Source organism: Hippopotamus amphibius, chromosome 1, assembly GCF_030028045.1.
Source record: "Hippopotamus amphibius kiboko isolate mHipAmp2 chromosome 1, mHipAmp2.hap2, whole genome shotgun sequence".
Lineage (NCBI taxonomy): Eukaryota > Metazoa > Chordata > Mammalia > Artiodactyla > Hippopotamidae > Hippopotamus > Hippopotamus amphibius.
The window spans coordinates 25,197,529-25,218,456 of NC_080186.1; the positions used below are offsets into that span (position 1 = coordinate 25,197,529).

Sequence of the window (20,928 nt, forward strand, 5' to 3'; positions counted from 1 at the left end):
CTCTCAGAAACTGGTTCTGATGTCATCTCCCATGAAGCCATCTCTTGACCACCTCCCTTGCGGGGTTAGTCATCTTCCAGCCACCTCTGAACTTGGTACATACTGCTATTGTTATCACACTGTGTCATTATTGATCCTCCTGTCTCTCCTACTAATGAGTAGCATCTCTATCCCCAGTGCCCAAAATATAATAGATGCTCAGAAATGTTCATTAATCTGAGTTAAAAGGAGTTCCTAGGAATGGCCCAGCCATAGTCTTCCATGAAATATTCCTGAAACCCTTTAGCTTCCCTTCCCAACTAGCCTTCTTTTGAAGAGCCAGTTTGCCACTAACTCAATTCAACTGAACTAATCCTAACTGAATGCCTACAACGTGCCAGGTGGTGTTAGGCTTTGGGGATTCAGTAATTAACAAGATATGCTTCAAATTCAGTACTCTAAAAAGCTCAGAACCAGAATTGGCTAGAAAAAGAAATCTCAGCCCTGGTTTCTACTCTGCTTTGTGACCTGGTCATTCTCCCTCCCTGGGCCCCTTATTCCCCAGAAAGGAAGGCCTGACTTGGTATAAAATCTATAATTTAATAGATGTATATGTAAGTTAAACTCCATATTTCCATTTGCCTAAGCTAAAAACCTTGGCTTAATCCTGGTCTTCTCTTTCTTCTACACACCTGTCCAAATTTGTCAACAAATCTTGTTAATTTCACCTTCAAATCCAGACTCCAACCATGTCACATCACCTCACCCAATCTAGTACAAACCATCAATATCTCTTGCTAAGATCACTGCCATAGCATCCTGGTCTCTGATTCCACCCTTTTGCCCCTACAGTCTATTCTCACAGGGCAGCTGGAGTGCTTCTTTAAAAATGGAAGTTCAAGCCCTCCAGTAGCTCCCATTTCATTCAGAGTAAAAGCCACAGGTCCAGTCCTTCTCATGTCAGACTCTCATGTCTATTCCATTCCAAGCCACACTGGCCTCCTTACTGTTTCTTAAACACACCAGACATGCTTGTACCTGAGGGCCCTTCCAATGACATTTCCCCTCTGCCTGGACCGCCCCCTTTCTCCAGATATCTGCATGACTGACTCACTCATTTCCTTCAAGTTGTTTGTTCAAAAGTCACCTTCTCAGTGAAGCCTACTGACTACTCTGTTTAAAATTGCAAAGTCCCATCCCCCTTTCCTGTTTTCTTCCACAGCAATCATTCCCTTCTAACATACTACAGAATTTACTATTTTTTTACGTCCATCTCCTCCCATTTAACTGTAAGCTCTGTGAATATCTGTTAATTAAATATCTACTAAATCATTTAATTGAATATTGTTGTCTATTATGTGCCAAACACTGTGCAAGTGATGGAGGTACCAGGTGATTGAGACATCTTATAGGTCTTATGAGGGAAGAAATCATAACAATTACTAGTAGCAGGTCATTTATCTAGTGCTTCCTCTGTGTTAAGTGCTTGCCATACATCATAACAGTAATGACAGCAAACATTTATTAAAACACTCTGGAAAAAAAAAAGGCTTCTACATGCATTATTTCTTTAATCTTCACCAAGGCCTATAAGATGACTATTACCAATAAAGAGCAAGAAACAGGATTTCAAGTCTTGGAACTGGCAGAATCAGGATTTGAACAAAGATGGTGGAAGAAGGATAGGGTCAGATGTGAGAAATAATTAGGACTTAGGGTCAGCAATACTAGGTGGAAAATTGGATGTGGGGGTAGAAGGAAAGGGGGGAAACGACTCCCAGGTTTTGATTGGGATGGACCTAAGAGCAGTAAGGCCAAAGAGAAAGATGAAAGCCCAACTGGGGACGCGATGAGTTTAAGTTGCCGGCGGACCACTCATAGACGCAGGAACCGAGAGGCGATTCCGGCCCCCTCCCTCGGCCCTGAAGAGGTGCTGAGAGAAGGCACGCAAGGGAAGAGCAAGAGGTGGGTTCCCCTCCCTCTCGGGTTTTTCAGTATCAGCTGCAAGAAGGGCGTGGGGGACCGCGAGACAAAGAGCGCGCGGAACTGCCTTAGTCCGAGCGGCCCCTTTAAGAGGCGCGCCCCCAGCTTCCAGCCCGCCTTGTATGCAAATTTGGCGGGCGAGGCGGGAGCGCGCAGCTGATACCCGGAGGCTGGGCTGCAGCGGTTAGTCCTTTCCCGGCCGCCGTCGCCTCGGACATATTGCCCGCAGGAGCTGCGGCGGCGAAGCGGAGAGCGCCGGGGGGAGGAGATGGGTGAGCGGCGCGGTCCGACTCGGCCCGCGAACGGGCGGGTTCGGGGGTTAGGATGGCCAAGCTGCTAATTGCTCCCGCACGCGGACAGGATCCCGGCGAGGGGAGGGGGAGGGGATGTGGGCGCAGAGGGACCCCGCCCCCTCTTGTCGTTTTGCGGGTGGGGCTTCTGTCCTGGGGGCGGGACATTGGGGCGGTGGGCGGGGCTTCTAAATGCGGCGGCTCCTGGGGGCTTCGGTGAGGACCCACTCTCCTGGGTTAGAGTGGGTCGAGGCTTAGCGGTGGGCGTGGCCTAAGTGCTAAGGGCGGAGCTCCTGGGCTGTAGGCCCTGGTGCGGGGGCAAACTTTCTGGGCAGTAGGCGTTTTGTACTGGGCAGGTGCAGCGGGAAGGAGACCTTCCAGACCAAGGGAGCCCACTCGAGCCGGGATTCTGGGCAGAGAGAGCTTTTATTGGCTTGTGGGCGGGTTTTCTGCGCTGACAGTTGTGTGTGGGCGGGGCTTCTGGGCTGAGGGGCTTTATGTGGGTGCAGCGCTTCTAAAGAGAGGAAAGTGGGTGTGGGCAGAGCATGCGGACTGAGGGTACCTGTGTAGGGTTTTTCTAAGCCAGGTACAGTAGTGCGTGAGCAGAGCTTTGGCGCTGGGGACTGGTTGGGGCAGAGCTCCTGGACGAGAATTTTTTGGAGACGTATGGGAAAAGCTTACAGACTGAGAAGCTAGGGCAAGGGCTGGGTGTGTGTGGAGGCTGCCGTGCTGCGATGAGGAGGTATGGACAAGACTATAACTTTGACTAGGACTGAGGGTGGGGCCTTGGAGCTTTGTGCAGGACCTTTGTGCAGTGGTACCTGCGAGCTTGGGCTAGACTGCTAAGCCTAGAGAAAGAGGTTGTAAGTCCAAGTTTGGGGTTCACAGCCACACCATTCTCCCTTGACACTGTGCTCAGGCTCTGGGTCCTGACTGTGAGAGTCCAGGATGCCCATTGAGGTGGATCTTGGGTACTGGGGGAAAAACTTCAGGGGTGCCCAGAATTGTAAGCCTATAGGACTTGTAGTATCCAAAGGAGCGGTGTACACCAGCGCTAAGAGCACGGTACCCAGACCCCCAGACTACCTGTGACACTGTAAACTGAGTTTACCAATCTGTGGAAAACCTACCTTGCTGGATTCATCCCCTCATCAACACGTAGTTATTGAACACTGACTTTATGCTGGGCACTGTGGTAGGGGGAGGGGATACAACAGTGAAAAAGATCAGGATAGTGACCTCACTGACCTTCCATTCCAGTGGGAAAGATAGGCAGTAAATGTGTTAACAGATGAATGTGAAGAGTGAATTGTGAAAAAAAAAAATAGAAGTAAGATACAGAGTTATGGGGACAGTTACTTACAAAATGTCAGGGAATGTCTCTCCAGAGAGTACGGCAAGTGCAGGAGGTAGCAATAAGTTTGATTTGCTCAAGGAGAGAAAGGCCAGGCTGGCTGAAACATGGGGGTGAGGCAGAGAATGGTAGGAGGTGAGTTTGAAGAGGTAGGCAGGGACTAGATCATGGATCTCTGTAATTGAGTGACAAAATGAGACACCAGGTAAGTGGTAGCCAGTATCATTACTGTTACCTTTGTTATATGCCCTCTGGATTGAAGATCTACCTTATGTTGAGCCCCGCAGGAGGACGAAGAGGTCCCAACAGGACATCCTACTGTCGAAATCCACTCTGTGAGCCAGGATCCTCTGGGGGCTCGGGTGGGGGCCACACTTCCAGTGCATCGGTCACCAGCGTCCGTTCTCGCACCAGGTAAACTACTTTCTGTCTCTTGCGCCTCACTGTGGGCTCACAGGAGCAGTCTGGGCAAAGCTCTCCCTGACTAGGCTCTAGGCTGTGATACCCCAGATGCCTGGTGGGGCTTAAAGGGCGGGGAGCAGCAGAAGAGTCCCAGAGGGTGGTCACTAGGACAGATGCCTTGGGATATAATGTAATAAACCCAAAGGCCTGGATTCCAGTTACAGTTCTGCTCCTAATTCGCTGGTGGCTCAAACAAGTTGTCTTCCCTCTCTGGGCCTCCTTTTCCTTATCTATAAAATGGACCTAATAATCCTTTCCTTCTTGGGCAATGTTGGAAAGCCTGAATACGATTAGGGATAGGAAAAGACTCTGCCAGCTTCTTTGTCTGACAGGCGGAATTAGGAGAACTCCATCCTTGCCCTGAGCTACCTTTCTGATCCTGCCCCACAATCCTGTGCCCCAGAAGCCCTTATTGGTAGAGTTCTGAGGTCAACTCCTGATGTTGTTCCCTCCCACCCCAGGAGCAGTTCTGGGACGGGCCTCTCCAGCCCCCCACTGGCCACCCAGACGGTCGTGCCCCTGCAGCATTGCAAGATCCCCGAGCTGCCGGTCCAGGCCAGCATTCTGTTTGAGTTGCAGCTCTTCTTCTGCCAGCTCATAGCCCTCTTCGTCCACTACATCAACATCTACAAGACAGTGTGGTGGTATCCACCCTCCCACCCGCCCTCCCACACTTCCCTGGTAGGTGCCCAGCTAGGAGCCGCTCCGTGTGTGTGTGTGTGTGTGTGTGTGTGTGTGTGTGTGTGTGTGCGCGCGCACATGTGTGCATGTAACATTTGGTTTCAATTTAGCATACCTTACCCAGCACCCTGTATGTTTGGCCTCATGCTGGGCATGGGAGGTATAAAAAGAACAGGAAACCAATGATTCCCAAACGCTAGCCCCTGATGTTCTCAGCACCACACTACACATCATAAGGGTAGCAGAGATGAATCCGACTCAGATTTTGTCTGAAGGAGCACGGAGTCTTAAGTCCTGTGGGGGAGATGAGCCACAGGCATGCATGGTTGTTTCAAGGAGAGGAAAGAGCTCTGTGTAGAAGGAGAGGTGCAGAGGCAGGGGCATGGGTGATCAGAGCAAGAGGGCTCACACACCACTCTCTTGTCTCCAGGGACTGTCCCACTTCCCTCCTCTGGGTCCTGTTCTACTCCTCTAGGTATTTTCCTGGCCTGACTCAGCTGGAGGCCTGTGAAGGTCAGAGAGTGGGGACAGTCCCAGTGGAAAGGACGGGGCAGGGGGAGGTGGGTATGTGAAAAACCCACACGTGGGCAGGGGGGCCCACGTGACCCCCAGCCTCTGCCCCCGACAGAATTTCCACCTGATCGACTTCAACTTGCTGATGGTGACCACCATCGTTCTGGGCCGCCGCTTCATTGGGTCCATCGTGAAGGAGGTGATTGGGTCCCAGAGGCCGGCCCTGGGAATTTGGGACTCCCCTTTATCCCTGGGGGCACCAAGGAGACATGCCCAGCCCTTCAACCCTGAGGCATTTCCTTGGGGCTCCCTCTGAACTTGTTTGAAGAGAATTACATCCCATTGGCTCTTGGTGTTTCCTGGGCAACAAAGGAAAGGATTCACCTTGCCAGGTTCTGCCCAGCCTGCTGCCCCATATTTCCCCGGGTGGCGTCACGGGCCATGCTGGGTGGGATTTGGGCATAGCCCCCGTGACCTCCATCCAAGGCCCCATCCCACCCTATCTCGCCCTGACCCAGGCTTCTCAGAGGGGGAAGGTCTCCCTCTTTCGCTCCATCCTGCTGTTCCTCACCCGCTTCACCGTTCTCACGGCAACAGGCTGGAGTCTGTGCCGCTCCCTCATCCACCTCTTCAGGACCTACTCCTTCCTGAACCTCCTGTTCCTCTGCTATCCGTGAGTACCCCTCACTTCAGCCCCCCACTGCCGAGCACCTGCTCCAGACCTCTGCCCTGAGTGTGGCTGGGCACCGGGCCCCGGAACCCAGCAGACTTACAGGCAGGCAGCAACAGTAGCCTCTCACGTCATCTGACATTGTCCTGAGCGCAGGTTGATTAGCCTTCTTTTGCAGGAGCAGAAACTGAGATGGCAGGCATAGCTTCCCCAAGGTGCCATCGAGGGGGATGTCAGAAAGGGACTCAGATCTGAGTGTATATCCCACAGCTCCCGAGGAGGGATGCGCTGGCTCCGTCCTCCTCTCTCTTCCTTTCCTCTCTCTGTGGTTCTTTCTCTTTCTCTGTCTCTGTGTGTCTTAGTGTTTATGTAATCTTTCGGTGCCTCCCCCAGGTCTGTGTGCATGCGAGCACCTGAGTGTATGCATGTTTCTGTGTGGATGTCTGTGCATGAAGAGTGTGTGTGTGTGTGTGTGTGTGTGTGTATCTTCACATGCATATCTGTAGGTCTGTCAGTGTGTCTACTTTGCTCACTTACTTCCTCGGTCTTGCTAGAACCCAGATTGTTGAGGATAGAAAAGTAGTGTCTGGGAGGAGCCCAGGCCTGCCCCTTCCTGGCCTAGAACTGGGAGGAGCTTTGGCAAGATGTCCACTCTGGCTGTTCCTGAGGCAGGCTCCTGGCTGCCTGGGCATTCACAGTCATTTCTCATCCCCTGGGCTTTCTGGGTCATGAACTTCCTCAGGCTGGGCCAGTTCTGTTCCCTGGGAATCTTTAGAGTTGGACACTGCTCTGTCTCTCTCCCCTGCGTGACCAAAAGAGCACTGTCATGGTAGGAATCCAATCACACTTGCTTTAGTTATAACTAGTTTTTAATTATACGAGTGATACATATGTCATATAAAAATATTAAACTTTACAGAAGCTTTTAAAATAGAAAAGGAGAGTCCCACATAATCTCAGTCCTCCAGGAAATCATTGTTTTGCAGTATGTCCTTCCAAATTTTTTCTGTGCAAGTACACACACATACACATTTTTTAAAAAACAGAAATGAGATTAATCTCTATGCATGATATTATATAATTTATTACATTTTCACATAGTCATATAACTTGGATATTTTTCCATGGCAGTGTATATAGGTCTGCCTCATTTTTTTTTAATAGCCTCGTAGTATTCCATTGAACAGACTTTTCACAGTTTGTCTTGTTTGTCTACTATTGGACTTTTGAGTTGTTTCTAGCTCTTTCCTATTGAAAACAGTGAGGCAGGGAACATTCTTTTGTATACATCTTTGCACACTTGTCCAATATTTCTGTACAGCAGGTTCCCAGAAGTAGAATTACTGCACCAAAAGGTATGTTTTACATTTTTGACAGATATTAACAAATGGCCCTCCAAGATTGTACTGGTTAGAAATGTCAACAGTTGCCTTAATTTGACACTTTCTGGTTACTACTTAGAAGTCACCCAGTGTTCATATTTTGCTTTATTTTATATTATTTAATTTAAAAATTTTTATTAATGTAAGACAAATATATCATAAAAAATGAAATTCAGTAGTGCTAAAAAACTTGATGCTGGAAATTCCCTGGTGGTCCAGTGGTTAAGACTCTGTGCTTTCACTGCCAAGGGCGCAGGTTCGATCCCTAATCAGGGAACTAAGATCCCACAAAGTGTGGTGCAGCCAAAAGAGAAAAAAAAAGCTTTTGATGAAAAATAGCCTTTAACCCCACCCTCCAGATTTTTAGTCCTACTTCTCAAAAGCAACCTCTTTCACTGTTTCTGGTCTTAAGTGTTTTCTGAGTTACCTCCATAATTCTAGTATCCTTATGCTTTTGTTTATTTCTTTACACATTTATTTATTGATTTTATAAATTGGGTAATAGGTTTATATCATTAAAATTGAAAAATGTGTAAAAGAATGTAGAATGAAAAATTCTTCCCTTGACTCCTGTCTCCCAGCTACCTAGTTTCCCTTCCAAGAGGTAACCACCACAGAAGGTAACCACCAGTGTTTCTGATTTCTTGTATATCCTGGAAATAAATGTTCTGTGCATATACTAGCACACCACACACACACACACATACACACACACACACATGCCTACATGCACATATGCATTGATTCTTTATGACAGATGAAGGTTTAGTTCACCTTCCATCCATACTCTTCCTAGTATTCGATAATTTTTATTTTTTTTAGTTTTCTGTTGGTCCTCTTTTTCAATAATATGAGTATGCCTATATTTTTTATTCCATCAACAATAGTCAGTGTCTTAATCCCTTTTATGTAAGACCATAATATTCGGAGCCCTACCCGTCGGCTTTTCCTCCCCTCCTCCTCCTATCGCTTCCTGGCAGCTGTATTCATATTATCATGCTTGACATTCACATTCTCCTATATAGCCATATTGAAGTCTTCCATTCTTGGTCTAAGGCTAATTCTAAAAATTAAAAACCAATGAGTGGCTTTGATATTATTATGAGTATGAAAATATTATTCACTGCGGGACCAAGTAGTGTGCATAGATGATATTCCTTCTCTATAGTTACTGAATTATAATCTTGGGCCTCTTAAAAAAAGAGTATTCCTAGTGTCAAAGTCAAATGTTTTCTCTTTTCTTACATTCCATCAATTGCTTAAAATCATGCCACATTTTGCTTCATATTTAGATTGTAACTTTCTCATATAGGTTTTTATTTTCCTTGGAGTTTCTAATTGCCTTTCTTTTTTCTTGTTGATAAAAGAATGATGGGCCTTCACCATATCCTCAAGTTTATCCAGCCTGTCAATCATGCTACCTGTTGCTTGGAGCCATTTCCCCTCCCAAAGACATCCCTCCTGTAGCCCTCCATCCTCCTGCTCCAGTCTGGAGTGGTTGCTCTTTAGGCCTGCTGTACAGCAATCAGCCTGGGACTTCCCTTCGCTGCCCTCCTGGGTTGGATCCACTGTTTCCTGGATCCCATATCTTCCTCTTTCTTGGTTTTCTCCCTTATTTTGCTGGAGTGCATTATCAGGTAATTTCCTTAACAAGGGGTATGTGGGAGGTATATACATTCTTAGTCCTTGCATGTCTAAAAATGTCTTTATTCTGCCCTCAAACTTGATTGATTGTTTGGCCAATGTCAGTTTCTAAATTCAAATTCATATTCTCTCAGAATTTTGAAGTTGCTGTATTGTCTCTAGCGTCCAGTGTTTCTAATGAGAAGTCTAATGCTAGGGCCCCCATTCCAGTTCCTTTGTAGATGACTTGTTTTTTTCCTTTCTGAAAGTTTTTAGGAATATTGTGTTTATCTTTTGATTATTTGAAATTTCACAAGAATGTGTCTGACGTTGAACTTTTGTCGTTCATCTTATCAGTACTCTAGGACTTCTTTAACCTGGAGATTTGGGTGTTTCTTCAGGTCAGGGAAATTTTCTTCTATTATTTCTTTGATAATATCCTCCCTTCCATTTTTTCTGTTCTCTCTGGGACTTCTTCCATCAGATGGTAGACTTCATAGATTGGTCATCTGTTTCTCTTATGTTTTCTCTCATGCTTTTCATCTTTCTCCCTTTCTTCCTCTCCCTCCCTCCCCTCTTTCATTCTCTCTCTGACTCTCTCTCTCTTCATCTCTCTCTCTCTCTCTTTGTCTTTAGGGAGATTTTATCAACTTTATATTCCAGGTTTTTTATTGATATTTTTTCAGCAACTGTATTTTTCATCTCTAAGGCCTCTTTCTTGTTTTCTGATTGTTCTTTTCTCATAGCATTCTGTTCTTGTTTTTAAAATCTCTTATGTTCCCTCAATTTTGTCTTTCCACTGGGTCAGTTTTTCTGTTTCATGCTGTTCGTTTTCTAAGTGTAGTTAGTTTCTTTGGTTGTCTGTTTACCTTTAAGAGTGGAGGACTGAGTGGCTTGAAATTTATTTTCTCTCCCTCTGCCATTGTGTACGTGAATGGGAGGTTTCACTGGGAATTCTAAATATGCGGACAGGGCACACTGGTAGACTTTGCTTTAGGACAAATGAGTGAGGTGTTAGTGGTCAGGCTGTGGGCCCCCATGGACCAGAAAGGGGAGAGGGGTATTACTCTAGGATGCCCCCATTAGAGACCTCAGTTCTCCTCAGTTTATTCAGTTTCTTTAGAGAAGAATCTCTCAGGGCAGGTTGTGTCAGGTTTGTAGGAGAATAAAGGGAGTGACTCATAAATAAATACAGATCTTTGTTTAATCCCATTTGTTCAGCCCTGCTTCTCACTTCTACCCTCTATCAGATGTGCCTACTTCAAGCCAGTCTCTCTTGGGTCACTCTGGGCAGATATGCTCTTACCCCCCAGTGCAGCCCTCTCACGGCCCATTCCAGACCTACGCCATCCAGCGTAGTAACTTCTGGCTGCCTGTTGTTAGTAAACCTTTGAAATAGGCTAGTTTTAATTGAAATGTGCTGTTAGTGTAAAATATACGCTGGGTTCTGAAGATTTAGTGCAAAAAAAGAAAGTAAGTAAAATATCTCATTCATAAATAATGATTGTATGTTGAAACGATAATATTGTGCCTATATTGGGTTAAGTAAAATAGAGTATTAAAATTAATTCATTCTTTTTTTAGATTAAAATTAATTCATTCATTTTTAGATGGGCCTGTTAGAAAATTTAAAATTACATATATGATTCTCACATTTCTGTTGGACAGCACTGCTCTAGATGATGACTTCCTCATCCATCAACATGTTTCCATCTGCTCTCTAACTTTATCGGAATCACTTATGTACTGATAACCCCTACTCTCCTTCTTTTTACTAATACAGATTTATTTTCTACTTTTATTTATTCACTTTCTACATTGATATTGTCACATCTTGGATGGAGAGAATGAAAGAGAATCTCCCACCCTGCATGTGAAGTTGTTTCTAACTTGTGACTTGTCAGAGCAGCCACTTGCTGTTACCAAATAATTTAATTGCATCTGCAGTCTTTCTTAGCAGCAAAGCCAAGAAGTTTCTTAAGTACTTGTCCTTAAGTTTGAGTCTGAAGCCCTTGTATGTTCATGCAGGTGCCTCATCCCCTCATTCCCACTGAGTATCCTGAAGAGTGTTTTGGGAATCCCACTGCAGTGTTCTTTTCTGTCCCACAGAATCACTGGCCTCTTTCTTTTCTAAACAAAATTGTATTGATCTTCTTCTGTGGGCCAGACACCATGCTGGGCATTGTTGCGAAGATTAAAAGAGAGTATTTATAAAAACACTAGCACGATGCCTGACTGAGCATAGAGAATCAGTACGAGCTATGTACCTTAAGGCACGTTAAGGAAACTGAGGCTCATAGAGGTTATATAGCTTGCCCTGAATCACAGCATTAGTAAGTGGCAGAGCTGGGATTTTAATCCTAGACTGTTCAACCCCAAAGGTTATGTTCTTGACCAAAATTCTCTACGTTATCTTACTTGAACCTTACCACGGGAAAAGTGGTAGCATTCCCATTTTATAGGCCAGAAAGCAAAAACCCAAAGAGGCTAATTATATGAGTGCCCAAGACACTCATATATTCCTTCTTGGAAGTTCAGAATAAAGAGAACATTACTATAGATAAGAAAGTGTAGCGTTCTCGTTGGCTCTAGCTCCTGGTGGCAGCCCAGAGACCCTTCTGGAGCTATGTCCGAGGACCTGGGGAAATTGAGAGGCCCTAAGCTAAAACAAGGAATGCCTGTAAAGAGCATCTCTCACGGCATTCGTTCCATGCAGTGTGCTCGGCATTTACCCACTTTAATTATCTACTCTTCTGAGCTATGGGCCTGTCTAGTTCTCTCCTTAACTGACATCAGCCACATACTCTATCTCGACTAATTAGCTCCAGCCCTGACCTAAGGTACTCCTCAGGGGAAGGGGTTTGTACTCTTCAAGGGCCCATTTCAGTGCCTGGCACATAATAGACACACAATAAATATTCTTCCTGCACTGTCCTCCTCTGCAAACTAAAGAGCTGCCCCCCTATACACCCCTGACAGCGTCTACCTCTCTTTCGTGGTACCGTGTACATTTGTAATTAATAAATTACTTAGAGTGTCTGTTGAGTATCTGTCTTGACCTCTGGTACCAGGCAGTTCTGGATTTGAATCCCAGCTCTATCACTTCCTTACTAATTGTGTGACCTTTGGGAATCCACTCCACCTCTCGGGGCCACAGCTTCCTCAGCTGAAAAGGGCACAAAATAAAAGTAGCTAACACTGAGTTAGGAGAACCAGAGGAAGAGAATGCATGTAAAGCACTTAGTGCAGTGTCTGGAGCACAGGTTGTGCCCAGCGCATGTGCGCTGTTGTGATGACTGCTGGGCAGCAGTAGACTGTGAGGGCCAGGTCTCGTGTCTTGCATCCCACTGTATCCCCACCGCTTAGCACAACACTTGGCACACACTTAGTCCTGACACTGAGTTGAATGACTGACCACTGGCTGGGAGGCTGGATGGATAGAGGGACAGGTAGAGTCTCCCTTTTGAGCAGCCAGGAGAGCTAAAGCCCAGGGAGGAAAGAAGGTTCCTTCAGTGGTTAAGAGTTGGGATCCTGGCCCATGGGCAGGCCTGCCCTCACCACTCCCTTCCCCAGCAGGTTTGGGATGTACATTCCATTCCTGCAGCTGAACTGTGACCTCCGCAAGACAAACCTCTTCGGCCACATGGCCTCCATGGGTCCCCGGGAGGCGGTCAGTGGCCTGGCGCGGAGCCGGGACTACCTGCTGACGCTGCGGGAGACATGGAAGCAGCACACGCGACAGCTGTACGGCCCAGATGCTATGCCCACCCACGCCTGCTGCCTGTCGCCCAGCCTCATCCGCAGCGAAGTGGAGTTCCTCAAGATGGACTTCAACTGGCGCATGAAGGAGGTGCTGGTCAGCTCCATGCTGAGCGCCTATTACGTGGCCTTTGTGCCTGTCTGGTTTGTGAAGGTGTGTAGCTTAACCCAGGGAGGGAAGGGGCCTCACCCTGCTGCCTGCCCCCCAGGAGCGCTCCTGCTCGCATAAATAACTCTGCTGCCCTTTTTTAAAAAAATAATTAATTAATTATTTAATTGGCTGTGTTGGGTCTTTTTTGCTGTGTGTAGGCTTTCTTTTAGTTGCGGTGAGTGGGGGCTACTCTTCGTTGTGGTGCGCGGGCTCCTCGTTGCCGTGGCTTCTCTTGTTGCGGAGCACGGGCTCTAGGCGCATGGGCTCTAGGCGCATGGGCTTCAGTCGTTGCAGCACATGGGCTCAATAGTTGTGGCGCACGGGCTTAGTTGCTCTGCTGCATGTGGGATCTTCCTGGAGCAGGGATCGAACCCGTGTCCCCTGCATTGGCAGGAGGATTCTTAACCACTGCACCACCTAGGAAGCCCAACTCTGCTGCTTTTGATGAGATTCCCATCTTTTCCCTGAGGGTCAGAGTGACTGCTGCCTCCATTTCAGAGTGGAAAAACCAAGACTTGCTGAGTGGAAGTGACCCGCCCAAGGTCACCCAGCCAGCAAGGGGGACATGGCGTTGTTGGTCGTAATACTTAGTAACAGAAGTCAGTGACTTGGTATTTCAGTGTAGCTGTTTTGGTACAGGCACGTCACAATGTCCTGCTTTATCATTAAGTGTGAAAGCCAGGTTTCATCCAGATCTGAGTGACTCCAAAACCCTGTGCTCTCTCTCTGGCTTGTGTGGCCATGTGGGAAGGTGCCTCCCCAGCTGGCTTGACACAGCTCTCTGAGAATGGGCTGCACGGAATGATTGGGGGTTGAGAGGACTTCATGTCTTTTGGGCGCCTGCAATGTGCTGGAGCTTTCATGAGTGTTACAAACCTCCTCACGCCTCTCAGAGGTGATTTCTCTTATCCTCATTGAACAGATGAGGAAGCTAGCACAGGGAAGTGAAATGACTTGCCCAAGGTCACACAGCAGCAGAGCCAAGATTTGAACTCATTTCTGTTGAACCCCAGAGCCTGTGCTCTGGCTCAGAGTGGGAGGCAGTGGGGCAGCAATTTTTCTTTGTAGAAAATTGAGGGGCAGGGTTTAAGCCCATGATTAAGCCGTCTTTGTTAGGTGTTTGATCCTTGGTCTCAGGCCACCCCAAGGTCTCTCTTAGGGCTGTCCTGATCTCTGAGGCAGATGGAACCAGGGAAGGGGGAGGGAGTTGAGGGCATTATGGGTGTCCACGGTCTTACCCACCTCCCCCTGCCCCCAGAACACACATTACTATGACAAGCGCTGGTCCTGCGAGCTCTTCCTGCTGGTGTCCATCAGCACCTCGGTGATCCTCATGCAGCACCTGCTGCCTGCCAGCTACTGCGACCTGCTGCACAAGGCCGCTGCCCACCTGGGCTGCTGGCAGAAGGTGGACCCAGCGCTGTGCTCCAACGTGCTGCAGCATCCGTGAGTCTACCCTCCTCTGCCCAACCCCAGCCCCCCGGTCAGTGTCTGGAGTCACTCAGCTCCCCGCTCACCAACTCATTCATTCAGTCAGCAAATAGTTATCGAGCATGTCTTGTATGCTAGGCCTTGTGGCCAGAGTGGGGTATGGCAGGGCCCAGGAAGGACATGTCCCCTGTCCTTGGGTAACTTGCAGTGTCTCGAAGATGGGAGGAGACAGGTGGTAAATTCATAGACTTGTTGCGTTTCTCCTTCACTGACTTGTTTACCCACTCATTGGCTGATTTGCTCATGCATTCATTCATTGCTTCCCTCTTTCCACTCACTCATCCATTCAATCACTGGCTCATCTACTCTTTCAGCAAACATTTCCTCCTACCCAATCTGTCCCAGGCCTAGTGCTGTGTATTGGGACAAAGGAGCTTGGACTTTGACCTATAGGCAGAGGGGAGCTGTGGAGGGTTTTGAACAGTGGAGGGACCCATTCCAAGGTGTGCCTTAGAAACATCCATCTGGGTAACAGGATATGGTGCTGTGTTAGTTGACAACATACCCTGGCCAGGGAAGAAAAGCCACAGGGAAGAAATGGCTGAGATGAGACGCCTTGAGGAGTTCATAGTCTGCTGCAGGTGATAGCCATGTACACAAAGAGTTAGGGTGAGTGGGGTGAAGGAGGCCCAGGTGCAGGATGGCATTGCACTCAGAGCAGAGGCAGAAGTCACCCTGCTCAGGAGCCCTGAAGGGCTGGGCTGCCCTCCCCTCAGCCTGGCCCATCCTTCTTGGTGCCTAGCATTTCTGTAGCCCTTCATCATAGTGTTTTCACCCTGGTTATGCTAATTTTCCTGCCTGTATTCCCCCATTAGACTGGAAGCTCCTCAAGTCTGGGACCACCTCTGAATCACATCTGAGTCTTGGGCCCAGCACAAGGCCTGGCAGAGAAGAGGCCCCTAGGACAGGTTTGTAGAGGTAGGCCCTCAGAGATGCAAAGGGAGGCCACAGAGGCCAAACCTCCTGATGTTGGCCCTCCATGCAGTCAGGGTCCCTCTCAGGCTCTGTCCAGGTGATCCAGAAAGGGGATGGGTATTGCCAAATGGACCAAAGTGGGGCTTGGCTTAGCCTAAGGCTCTGAGGGGGTGGGGGGTGGGGGGATAGAAAGAGAGTACATGGCTGAATATGAGGAGCGACCTGTCCATGGCTCACCATGGTCCCCAGGTAAGATCCAGGCTCCTTCACGTGGCTGCCCATGATGGACTGGCTCCTGCCAGCCTTTCTGCCCCATCTCTTCCCGTGCCCCGACTCATACCCTGCTCTAGCCAGACCCAGTTTTTCGGATCCTCCAATTCTGTGTGTACTTTTGTATCCAGGCTTTTGCATATGATGCATGTTTTGCCTAGAATGGCCTTTCCAACTTCCTTTCCCTGTTTAATTCCTATTCATCCTTTAGCACTTTGCTTCCTCCTGAAACACTTTCCTGACCACCCAGGATAGGTACTGCATCCCTGCCCTGCCTGGGCTCCCCCGCCCCCACAGTACCATGAGCACAGCACCTAACACTTTCTGCTGTATTTGCTCAGTTACTTGCCCGTCATTCCAGGACAGAAGCTCCTGGAGGTCAGGGTCATTGTCTGTCAAGCACTGGGCCATCTCCTCACTCCTGGCAAAATGCCTGGCTTGTGGTAGGCAAATTTTGGGTGTTTTTTGTGTATAATCTTTTTATAAGGTGAAATTTCCATACAGTGAAATGCACAAATCTTAAAGTGTACAACTTTGAGTTTTGATAAAGACGTACACATCCATGTAACCCATCCCCCATCAAGGTACAGAACATTCCCAGCCCCTCAGAAAATTTCCTCATGGCCCTTCCCAGTGACCCCCTCCCCCTGGCAACCATCTTTTCACTTCATTTCACCATAGGTTAGTTTTGCCTGTTCTTCAGCTTCACACAAATTAAATCATACAGTAAACATTCTTGGGTCCAGCTTCTTTCATTCAGCGTATTGTTTGCAAGGCTCATCTATGTTGTTACCTATGACATGGTAACTGTTTTTAATATACGATATTTGTTTTTCTCTTTCCGACTCACTTCACTCTATCTGACAGTCTCTAGGTCCATCCATGTCTCCACAAATGTCCCAATTTCGTTCCTTTTTACAACTGAGTAATATTCCATTGTATATATGTACCACATCTTCTTTATCCATTCCTCTGTTGATGGACATTTAGGTTGCTTCCATGACATGGTAACAGTTTTTAAATGAAGGAATCAACAGGACAGGAGCATGAGACTGAGCTTCTTGCAGTCAGTGATTCTCAGTCCTCTGGCCCAGGACCCTTAGAGTTCCTGGGAGATCTCGAAGAACAATGGAAGAAAATTCACTGGTCTCACAATCTTATTCACATGCTCTCTGAGGCTTCTCTGTGCCACGCCTTGTGGCATGCTCTGAGGACACAGAAATGAACCGGACACCATTCCTTCCCTTCAGCGCTCCCAGACTAATAAGTGACAGCATATTGGGGAAAGTGGACAAGTAGCAGGAGATTAAGGAGCATTTAAAAGATGCTGAACTCTGTGAGATAAGGGGTGTGGAAGGGCGGTCCAGCTGAAGGGAGCGCCTTATGCAGAGACAGGAGCAGTCAGGTGTGCTGGAGGAGTGAGAGGCAGATCTGGGTGGCTTGAGCAGGTGCCGTGTGGTGGGGGTCATGGAAGGCCACACAGGGCCTCAGAGGTCATAACACATGCTTGGGGACTTGACTCCAAGGGCACCGGAAGTCCTTCAAAGGGTTTTGAGGAGAGAGTAGTCAGGTTCAGCTTGGTGTTTTACAAAGACCACTCGAGCAGCTGTGCGATGGACTGCTTGGAGGCTAGAGGTGAGACTGATAGGAGGCTAGACGAAGAAAATGACCCCAGGGTGGGAAAAGGGTTTTCCTGAAATCCCTCAGAGACATGAATTTCAGCCCTAAACCTTCTGACTCCCAGTGCAATGAACTTCTTACAATTCTTACCCATTTTTACAGAAAAGGCAACTAAAGGAAAGTCACTATGTCTAAGTGATAGAAATGGGAGTAGAGCCCTGATGGCCACACTATGCCCAGTCTTCCCAAATCCCCTTGTGTGGGTGAGCTGGGCATAAAGGGGTTCTGTTGGGCTGTCCCTCCAGGTGGACCGAAGAATGCATGTGGCCGCAGGGTGTGCTGGTAAAGCACAGCAAGAACGTCTACAAAGCAGTGGGCCACTACAACGTGGCCATCCCCTCCGACGTCTCCCACTTCCGCTTCCACGTGAGTCTCCTCCCCTGGGAAGGAGGGCTGGGGCCTGATCTAGAGGGCAGGAGGATCAGCTGGGCAGGAAGGTGATGTCATAGCAGGAGAAGGCTATTTTCAGTATTTCCCAAATCCAAAAGAAGACAATACACATGTGCAGCCCAAGGACAGCCATACAAACAATCACTTCATAACCACAGCTCACTTGGTACCAGATTTTTGAAAACATTGGGTGGAGGTAGAAAAGATGATACAACAAAAGGAGGGGTTCTTGGTGGTGAAAATATTTAGAGTCATCATTCCTTATTGTGTGCCAGGCCCTGTGGTAAGCGCTTCCCATGCACCCTCCCATTCAGTCTCCACCAGAACCTTGCGTGTGAAAGAAATACCGGGGCTGTCCAGGTTTGCAGGTACTGAAATCGGCTTAGAGAGTTTAGCTTGTTCCAAGGGTGCCTCACTGGGAAACATGGAAACTCATGGTAATGGCTCATGACTCAGCTCAAATTCATCTAGGCTGATGGTCTCCATTTTATTTACTGATTTTACTGTCAAAATCCTTTTTTCCAACACAGTCAAACTAAAGTTCAGTACATAGGACCTCATGGCACTGCTCTGTTTGAAAGGGTTGGAACTCCCTTCACTTCCCGCTCACCACTGCAGTAGCCCCTAAAAGACCTCCTGGAACCTGGGGCTCTGAGGAACACAGTTTGAGAAGTCATTGATCTGGGCTAATCTCTTCATTTCCCAATAGAGAAACCTGAGGTTCAGACAGGGAAGGGACTTGCCGACAACCTGCAGCCTGTCAGGTGCAGAGCTGAGCTTGGCGTGCTGGTTTCTTAGGCTCCCATTTCCTGCCACTTCTCCTCCCATCCTGTAGTCAGCTCTTGAGGTTCAGGTACTGTGGCCCCTGCAGAATCAAGATCCCTAAACATCGATCATTTTTTTAAACTGATCAGAAAATTTTTCTTAGTCTCTACACTCTTGCCCTGTAGACACCAGGTAAGAGTGATGTGTGTCCATGTGCCCTGGAAGCTTCTGGACTAGCTGGGATGCTACACAAAAAGATGCTACACTACTTACAAAGTAGTAAGTGACTCAGGCTGTAGAGTCTGTAATAACTTTCCATGTTTCTGTCATAAGTGTCTACTTTGCTCAGGCCTGACAGAACCCAGAAAGTCACATATAATAAGGTGTTGGTTTTCAACCAGAAAAAGTTTGAGAGGACAAGCAAGATCTCTCAAGAAAAGCTTCTAGGAGGAGGTAGAATTTGATCAGGATCTTAAACAACTTATGCGGGAAGCAGGAGTCTTGACAGTAGGAACACCACAAACAAAGGCAGAGAGGTGGCAAGGTCCGTGCCCAACCCTACGAAGTCTGCCTCCCCACCCAAGTCTGCATGGGGCCCCAAGAGCTTGACCCCTTCACTGGCCCACCCAGAACCCCCATCCAAGAGGCAGGTTTCTGGAGCCCATCTTCCAGTCCATGCCTACTCTCTCCTGGGCAGTTCTTTTTCAGCAAACCCCTGCGGATCCTCAACATCCTTCTGCTGCTGGAGGGCGCTGTCATCGTCTACCAGCTGTACTCCTTAATGTCCTCCGATAAGTGGCACCAGACCATCTCACTGGCACTCATCCTCTTCAGCAACTACTACGCCTTCTTCAAGCTGCTGCGGGACCGCCTGGTATTGGGCAAGGCCTACTCGTACTCGGCCAACCCCCAGAGGGACCTAGACCACCGGTTCTCCTGAGCCCCAGGGCGACCCAGGGACAGCATCCAGGCTTCAGCCAGAGGCTCCCTGGGAAGCGGCTGTTGGGGAGGGATGGGTGAGGAGCAAAAAAAAAAAAAAAAAACCAGACAAAAAAATCCACCAGAGCTTTGTATTTTTGTTACATACTGTTTCTTTCTTTGATAATTGATGTGATTATGAGGGAAAAAAAAAAGTCCTATTTTTATACTCCCAATAAGCCTGTGTCCTGTATTTCTTTCTTCTCTTCTTGCCTGTCAGGCAGAGAGCAGAGGTGTGGGATTCTTGGCCAGGAAACCCCATGTGTGGCTTCTGGGGCCCCTATGAGCTCTGCCTTCTCCAGTGGAGAAAAGATAAGACAACAGTGATCACGGTAGCAGTGGTAGCTGCTGCTGGCTGAATGCCCTGGTGTGTCAGCGGCTGCTCTACGGGTGTTACAGGCCTTCTCTTAATCCAGTTTTTAATGACCACCCTAGGAGGTAGGTGCTATCACTCTCTACAGATGAAAAACAGAAGTTCAGGGAGCTGTCATGCCTTGCCCAAGGTAACACAGCTAGGAAGTGGTAGAGCTGGACCCCCAAACCCTCTGAAAGATCCCAGCAGAAGGCAGTGTCCTGATTCCCAGCACACAGTCACTGAGACCGTGCTCTGTGCCAGATGCCGTGGTAGATGGTGAAGATGCCAAGATGCTGAAACAAGTCACTCCACTGGGATGGGCATAACAGTTACAAGGTACAGAATAGCATAGGGGAGAGAACATCTAACGCTCTCTGGGCTTCTTGGAGGAGGGGATAGTCTGAGTTGTATCAGCCACTTCCTAGGTGGACAAGGGGGTAAAGGCACTTCAAGCAGAGCAATAGCATTCTGGTGTATTTGGGGAAGGTAAGCAGAAAGTCGTTCCTAGAGCAGGAAAGATAAGGAAAGTGGGGCAGAGGTGGGCTGGAGCGGGAAAAGTCTGCAGGGACTGGATCAGGGAGGACCCGTGGCTCGAGGCTAGGGAGGGTGTATGAGCAAGGCCAAAGGCTAGAATGGAAACAAAGCTGCTTGGAAGGCCACCTGGCTATGGAGCATAGGATGGAGGGCTCAGGCTGGCAGGAGAGGAGACACAGTCACAGCCACTCACGTAGTCTGCCTGTGCACCCTGAGCCCTTGTTTGGCCACAAGTTATGCAGATGCTCCCATGGTGGTGTACAGGAGACAGATACTGCAGCAAATATTTTTGGTGCCTCTGTTGAGGCAGGCATTGTGCCAGGCACTGGGACAGAAACAAAGATGAGGAAGAAACTGTCCCTTACATAGACAACCAGAGAGAGAGAGACCTTGTGAACAACTTAGGTTGCTAAGTACTGAGGAAAACGTGTGTCCAGGGCACCAGGGAGCAAAAAGGACAGATAGTCTGACTCTGTCTGGAAAGACAGGCTTTTTCAAGAAGGTAAAAATTGTATTGGGTCTTGAAAGTGAGTAGTTCACCTCATAGTCATGGGGGAAGGGAGGGCATTGCATTCCGAGCAGAGGAAAGAGCATATGCAAAGGCACAAAAGAAGATAGGAGCATATTTGGGGAAATGTGGTTCCCCAAATATGGATGGAGCCTGGGTTGCCTGGTGGGGAGTAGCCCAAGAAGCCAGTAAGGA

The 20,928-nt window shown here is 48.1% G+C and overlaps 1 protein-coding gene across 6 annotated transcripts; it reads left to right on the top strand.

Moving 5' to 3' along the window:
* The first annotated feature begins 2,123 nt into the window (after positions 1–2,123).
* TMEM39B (transmembrane protein 39B) lies at positions 2,124–19,529 on the top strand. 6 transcript variants are annotated; one of them, XM_057708023.1, is made up of 9 exons: positions 2,124–2,234; positions 3,894–4,020; positions 4,530–4,749; positions 5,378–5,461; positions 5,781–5,935; positions 12,514–12,850; positions 14,106–14,293; positions 17,449–17,569; positions 19,056–19,529. In XM_057708023.1, exons 1-9 carry the CDS (start codon positions 2,231–2,233, stop codon positions 19,296–19,298), a joined length of 1,479 nt encoding a protein of 492 aa, XP_057564006.1. In that variant the 5' UTR covers positions 2,124–2,230; the 3' UTR covers positions 19,299–19,529. The 6 variants fall into 6 exon arrangements, with proteins under 6 accessions (XP_057564006.1, XP_057564000.1, XP_057563999.1 ...); XM_057708017.1 differs by having other exon boundaries at positions 2,225–2,234; positions 3,869–4,020; XM_057708016.1 differs by lacking the exon at positions 2,124–2,234 and having other exon boundaries at positions 3,851–4,020.
* The last annotated feature ends 1,399 nt before the right edge of the window (positions 19,530–20,928 follow it).